Here is a 7,282-nt window from a genome sequence, read left to right as displayed (position 1 = left end):
AAAAGTACTTTATGTTGACCATTAGGTTCCTTTCTGTTCTAACCCTAAAAAATGTAAAATTGGGATGTTTTTGTGAAATGTGCGTAAATTTTTCTCTTCTTATCTATAGCTAACTGTTACACAGGTAGACTGTTTGAGCTTCTCTTTCCTTTTGGGAAAGGGATGCTGTTAAGGCAAAATAAATATTTTATGTTGCCTACAGTTCTGGATAAATGTAGGACGTTAAATCATGCGATACTACTTTGATGTTCATTTACTTTTTTGTTTTTTCTTATGAAAACCAACTTTCATTAAGTAGATTATGCATCACTAAGAAAATTATGCTTCCGTTTTCTAATAACTCCGCTGTAGTGATTCTCGGGAACTCATGCACCTTAATTCAACTTTGATTGATATCAATGGTTTTCATTTATTAAGTTTCGATCTGGAGGTTTAAACCAAGACCCTCTAAGAACTTATCCTAAGCACCCTGTCCTTATCATCAGGCTGCTCCTGGGATGGCGACCTAGAAGTTTTTATAATGTAATTAATGTTTAATATAATACAAAGTAAGATATGATTTATAAATGAAATATTATGTTTTACGATCTTGGGTTGGCTTCTCATAAAAAAAAATGATATTGGCTTGACCTTGGTACAGTTGATTGGTTGGTTTTAATCGTGATTCGACATGTCTTAGAACTCGAGGATACAAAGACACAAAGATGCAGTTGTACAACCTATATTTTGGTTGAACATATCAAAATAAAAGTTTCAAATTGAATGTTATCTTGATTATTGAGATGTATATGGACTTGAGGACGTATTCTCTCAATTTCAAACTATAAGGGCCTGTTTGGATTGACTAGAGAAATATTTTTCAAAAAATTCATTTTTATTTAAACTCTTTTGATAAAATCTAGTTAAAATACACTTAAAAAGCTATTTTAAGTGGTTGTCAAACATTTCAATTTTTTCCAAAATAACTTATTTTCAAAACTAAATACTTGAAAAGTTAATCCAACAGCATCCTAAGTTTTATTTTTCTAAATTCTACTAGTTCATACTAGTAGTAATCATAAATGGGTTGAATACGAACTAGTTCATTTAATCCTTGATGTGTTTATACGAGGATTATGAAGTAGGGTTACATGGAAATCCTTTTTCTTTTATCAGCACCATCTATTATACCCTCAACAGAAACTTAATTTCAATTGCTTTGACTTATATTTTTCAGTCTGGTATTGCCGCCGCACTTGTAGAGCCTCCTGCTGTTCATACAATGAAACATCAGCCAGATGTACCTGGAATTAGTGAGCGCCGAACAGGTAAGCAAGTAATCAAATCGACATGGTCTTCCATAAGCATAATGTTTACAATAGTCCAAGAAGTTTCTATTGGAAGCAAGCAAATATTCTCACTTCTGCTAGACACATTTGTGATAAATGCAGTAATATGGCTTTATCTTGTGTAATAATTAGTTGATTCTCATTTGACTTCTTGTTCCATCCACCTTTTTTCAGTGTGTAATATGATTATGTTTTGTAACGTCGTGCAGGGCAACCTTCATCATGCCCTAGAAAGAGTGAACTAAAGATTGGGGAATCCTCCGCATTCTTTACCTATGTCAAATCAAGAAATGTGAAAAATAAGGCAGTAGATGTTGAAGATAATGCTAAACGACTTTTGCTGGATGAAAATCATCAAGAAACAAGTCAGCGTGCAGCTCGTCTTCCCCCAATACAAGAAAGTGGGGAGACCTTGGAAAGCCATTCCCAAGGAGACGAATTCCCTAGCAGTAGTTTTCCTGATTCTTTTTCTGTGGAGAGATCTTGTACACCACCTGCTAGCACAGAAGTTCAAAGGGAAAGAAACATCAATGAAGAAAATTGCTCTCAAGTCCTTGTTCATCCTCGAAATGGATCTCAACTTGATATTTCAGGCCTACCTGTGCAAACACAAACTGCTTATCCTTTTTATATGCCAGAGGGTATGATGTCGGCGCAACTGTACCAAAAGAACCTGCATGATATGCAAAATCATGCGGCAATGATGTCGCAGTATGGTCATTTTCATCATTGCCCTCCCAATGTAAGTGGGGTGGCATCTTATCCTTATTACCCTATGAATATATGTTTACAACCTGGTCAAATGCCAGCTACTACTACTAATACTCATTCATGGCCATCTCTTGGGAATTCGTCTTCCAATGAAGCAAAATCAAACAAATTTGATAGAAGAGAGGCAGCACTGATTAAGTTTAGGCAGAAAAGGAAGGAACGCTGTTTTGATAAGAAGATTAGGTATGTTAATAGGAAACGACTTGCAGAGAGGAGGCCTCGTGTTCGGGGTCAATTTGTGAGAAAGGTAAATGGTGTCAATGTAGATCTTAACGGACAGCCTGCATCTGCTGATGACGTTGAGGACGAAGATGAGGAGGAGGAACTATTATCAAGGGATTCCTCTCACGAGGATGATGGTTCAGGATATTAGAAAAGATATGCTGGGCAAGTGACCAAGGAAATTCATTTTGGAATGGTTTAGTGGCATGAATTATCCCTGGAATACTTGAAATTTATGCTGTTAAAGCTTTATGATCATTACTCGTTCCTGTATGGATCCGGATGGAATATTTATGAAGAATGCATAACCATTTTTATCCAGGGGAGCGAACGAGCATATTCACTGCATGCAATCTCAATGTTGGCAGATCAAATTCTGCTGTTACATGCCCATTGGCCTGCACCAGGTCCTCGTAGCCTCCCGGTTATTGGTGGCTTGGAAACCGCTTCTCTTGAGAGTAATTTTATCCGGTCTTGCTGCTCATGGTGTGCTCAAGCAGGGGTCTTGAGGGCCAAAATACACATACTTCAATATCATTTCCCTGGTGAAACTTAAATGGGTCGAATCAATCGTCGAAAATACATTGACCAATATCGGACAATTGCAGAGGAGAATAGCTTGTTGGAATGTCATTCAAATGAAGCCAAGATCTTACCCTACCCCCAAGCCCAACTTATGTAGTTTGTGAAAGATCTGAATCAAAAGATCGACCAATTTTAATCAAAACTGGACAAGCCATTTTCAGTGTATTGTCTGATAAGTTGATGAAAGTTGTGTTAATATAAAATTATATGTCAAGTAGGAACTTGATTCTCTAGTTGCGGTACAGCTAGCATCTTCTTAAAGTCTCATATTTTGTTTGTGCTTCTGTCAATCAGCTTTTATTGGAAGCCATGTTAACTAGTCTAACATTGAGGAAAAGCATATCATATCTATTTACAAATCCAATATACTGGTGCATAAGAATAGGCTTCCCAGTCAGTAAACCAAGTTGATAAATGGCTGACACTATGAAGACTTTTAATCGCACATATATATTGGAACAAATACTGAAAAAATCAATACAAATCATCTATATATATTTCAGCAAGGAACCGAAATCTGTTCGTGTGCAGCACAAACAGATTCAACTCGTTTGAAGCGTAGTTAACGTCTTATATTCTTGCTCTGTGCTTCATCGCACTGCAAAAGCAGGAGCTTTTGTCTCGGTTCCAATCTGCTGCTACTGGAATCCATCTATAGTATAATAAATCTGAACAAGAATTCAAGCCAATGACGACGAAGAGAGGCATTCAGAATAGCTGCAATACTTCTTGCTGCCTCTCTGAGATACAAGCTAAACGATTCCATCTTGTTTCATTTTCCAATTCGAAGGCAGTACTCTCTGTTGAGTTAATAACAGTGATCTATTCAATTGAGCAACTTGTTGCAGTAGTTGGCTGATTTTCTGGATAAAGAAATTAAAAAAGAAACCCAGAATATATCAGACAAGTATAAAACAATAATCTACAACTAGAAGAAGCCAAACTTTATTAGCTTTACAGATATAACTGAATTGACTGTGAAGAGGACCAGCCAAAAGTATAAGAGAACAAAGTAATGCCATTAAAGACAACACCAGTTCTGATACGTATAACTTAAACAGCCAGACTCAATACTAAGTTTTTCTTTTAAGGTGGTATGCCAAATTTTCGTTGTTCTGAATTTAGAAACGCAATGTTTTGTAATGAAGTGTCATCATCTATTCTATCCATTTTGCAGAATACGGGGATGTGTCCAAACTCGAACAAGCATTATCACAAACACTTGGAGATCAGAAATTGACAAACCTCGTCTTTCTCCTTGATCATCATCTTTAATTGCTCGGTACTTTGACGTAAACGGCGCTTACGAGCTCTCTTGTACAGCCACAAAAGAGTCACCAATAATCCAATCCTTCCTGCAGGGGAAAACAACCAAAAAGCCGTTCTACGCGCCATTGCAGTAATCCGTGAGCATAGAATCTGAAGCGCAAAAGGCAGCCACCTAGAAGCCGCCATGGATTTTCGAATTTGAGATTCAGATGGCTTCGGTGAGTGCGGGTGTGAAATCTCGTCATCAGAGAATGAGAAAGACGAGAAGGATGAGGATGATTGGGACGACCTAAACGACAATGATGGCGAATTGGATTGAAATGAAACTGGGCTTCCTCGTTCTTCTTCTTCAACCAATGGGGGGTGTAGATTCTCATGTTTTGAAGGTGGGAAAACGGAGAAATCATCATTGGGAAGAGAATCCCTAATCACCACCATTGACCATTCTTTGGATTCGATCTTTCGCTGTTGAAGGAAGTTCTCCCAGTCGAAAACCGATCTGGATTCATCATCCGCCATTAACACGCCGACCCAATTACCGTTTGGACATAGAGAACAAGAGCAAACGAGAAATTGAGGAGTAATTTCAGTACGAGAAAGCAAAGAAAAGGCTTTGGGCTGCGTGCATGCAACAAACAAAAGAGGAAGGAACACCTGAAGTTCCAATTGGGGGCTTTAGGTGAAGTCTATCCGTTAGAACTAAATTACAGGAGTAACCCCACTTCTAATCCAAAACACCCTCTTCAGGATCTTTGCTTTTTTGGTGCCTTAAATGTCCATGTCCATCTGAGAAGGCCCAAACAAAAGAAACTCCATCACTCCATCTCATTTTCTCATTCACTTTACATTTTTTCTAATTTCAAAAAAAAATAAAAAAAAAAAAAAAATAATTAAAATAATACTCCAAGCATGCAAATGAGATATTATGAACCCTCGTTAAGAAAAGTTATTAATTACAGAGCAACAATAGTACCATATGACAATAATCACGACCAGCAACGACGATGTTCTAGAGACAACTGGCAGATGTTGACAAAAGGCGGCAAACCTATGGAGGCTAGTTACAATAAGCAACATCAGTCGATGAAATGAGAGGGAGAGTGAGAGAAATGGTGCATGACTTACCCATAGTAGTCAACGGTTGATGATATGCAGTAGTTGATAGCAAGTGGCCGTAGTAGTAGCTGACAACATCTGGTTGTAGGTTAGAGTTTATGGGTCTCACACTGCGTTTTCAGGCTAAAATAATTTAAAGTTTCTTTTTTTTTTTCTTTTAATTCCTATAAATACACACATATCAACTTTTAACTTAAATTTGACTTTGACCTAATCAAAGTTATAGTTTTCTTTTCCCTTTCTGAATTCAAATATTTCAATAAATTTCTCAAACCAAATCAAACAAAGTGAAATCAAAAATCAAATTTAGGAAAAATGATATAATATGAGATTTAAAAATTCAAATCAACATTTGAAGATTGAAGATTTTTTGAATAAAAATTTGAAGAATTTTCAAAATTAGATCTAGGATTTATGCCAACATATTCACAGGAATAGGATAAGTTAATTCACGTTGAATATCTTAATGGAAATCGATAGAGCAGTTATAAATTTCATGAATTCATTACAGTGTAATTAATTGAGTTGTTGGATTAATTATAGTGCAATTAAAGGAGCTATTCAGGATATTTAAGTAAAATTAAATATATCTTTGTCCTTTACGATCCTAATAACGTTGGAATTATAGAAAACATCATGGTACATAATTAAACGAGAAATACCAAATTCAAAAGTAGGAAAAAAAATTTAAATTGGATCAGATCGACAAAATGATTATGTTTGAACAAAAATTTCAATGGTCCGAAAGTCGTGATAGTCGTTCTTTTCATCCCACATATCATTGAACAAAATCCTTTATCATTGATTAGCCATATCAATAGGAGAGATAAAAAACAATGAAAGAGTTAATGGACACTTAATTAAGAGTTGACCATGGTCGTTTTGTAGTCTAATTTTAATAAGATGTGAGGCTGATCTTGTTGATAAAGACCAGTTATTATGAACTAAACACTATATTTCATGTTTAAAACGAAATCATAATAAATATAATGATAAAGTCAAATTTAAAAATAAGAAGAATAAGTGAGAAAAGAGATAGCTCTATCATTCTTCATGTTTAAAACAAAAATTTATTAAAGATAATGATAAAAAAAAAAATTTATAAATTGTTGAAAAGAAAATTATAATAAAGATATTGATAAAAAAAAAAAAAAAAAACTTAAAACCGTATGATTTAGGTAGCATTAATAGAAAGTAGATTTATGAAAATAATATAATATGATATCTCAAAATTCAAATCAAAATTTGAAGATAGAAAATTCCTTAGATATGAATTTGGAGGATTTTCACACTAAAAACAAAAAATAAATGTCAAAATATCTGCATGGAAAGAGAAAATCCAACCACACTGAATATCATAAAACAAAACGAAACATTTACGATTATGTATTTGATGAATTAATTACAATATAATTAATGAAATCGTTGGATTAATTACAATGCAATTAAAAGAAATGTTAAAGCATTTTCAGATTAGGCAAATATTCCGTGTTTTGTTATTTTTCGAGATGAAAGCGTAATTAGTCCTACAAGACTGAATTTTCCTCCCAATTTCTTTTGTTCTTTTTAGATTGATTTTTGGATACCAGGTGGAGTTATTAAAATGACTTTTTTTTTCCATTTCTTTTCTAAGAGTTAAATACCATGAGAGAGGTAGATTCAAATTTGTACTTTCTTGGTCGAAGAAATATACTATAACACCTTGAGTTATCATGAAGAATTTTTATTATTGTTGGGAATAAAGTATTTATAAATTGAAATTTAATTTAAGAAGAATTTAAATTTATTTCAAATTTTTAATTCAATTTGGAAAATTGATTTAAAATTGGGAGATTTAGAATTGTTTATAAGTTGGAATTGGAATTTAAAGAGGGAGAAAGAATTTGGATTATATGTATATGGGAGGTTGGAAGTAAAAAGAAAAGGTGAAAAAACGAAGAGAATATAAAGAAAGTTAAGCTATAAAAAGAAGAAGAAATTATCTTCTTCTC

General features: G+C 34.3%; 2 protein-coding genes across 2 annotated transcripts in view; one reads left to right on the top strand and one right to left on the bottom strand.

The window, feature by feature from the left end:
- The window catches only part of LOC120082809 (two-component response regulator-like APRR1), a 5,421-nt gene extending 2,282 nt beyond the window's left edge, over positions 1–3,139 (top strand). Inside the window, exons 6-7 of the mRNA XM_039038134.1 lie at positions 1,217–1,307; positions 1,538–3,139. Coding sequence (XP_038894062.1) covers positions 1,217–1,307; positions 1,538–2,472 — 1,026 coding nt within the window. The 3' untranslated portion in view covers positions 2,473–3,139. The remainder of the gene's footprint in view (positions 1–1,216; positions 1,308–1,537) is intronic.
- On the bottom strand, positions 3,072–4,895 carry LOC120082810. The gene is made up of 2 exons (XM_039038135.1): positions 4,152–4,895; positions 3,072–3,769 (listed from the first exon to the last, which is right to left on the bottom strand). Exons 1-2 carry the CDS (start codon positions 4,692–4,694, stop codon positions 3,659–3,661), a joined length of 654 nt encoding a protein of 217 aa, XP_038894063.1. The 5' UTR covers positions 4,695–4,895; the 3' UTR covers positions 3,072–3,658.
- Positions 4,896–7,282: the final 2,387 nt, after the last annotated feature.

The sequence above is a fragment of the Benincasa hispida genome, chromosome 8, assembly GCF_009727055.1.
Source record: "Benincasa hispida cultivar B227 chromosome 8, ASM972705v1, whole genome shotgun sequence".
Lineage (NCBI taxonomy): Eukaryota > Viridiplantae > Streptophyta > Magnoliopsida > Cucurbitales > Cucurbitaceae > Benincasa > Benincasa hispida.
This window is presented reverse-complemented; position numbering and strand designations above follow the sequence as displayed.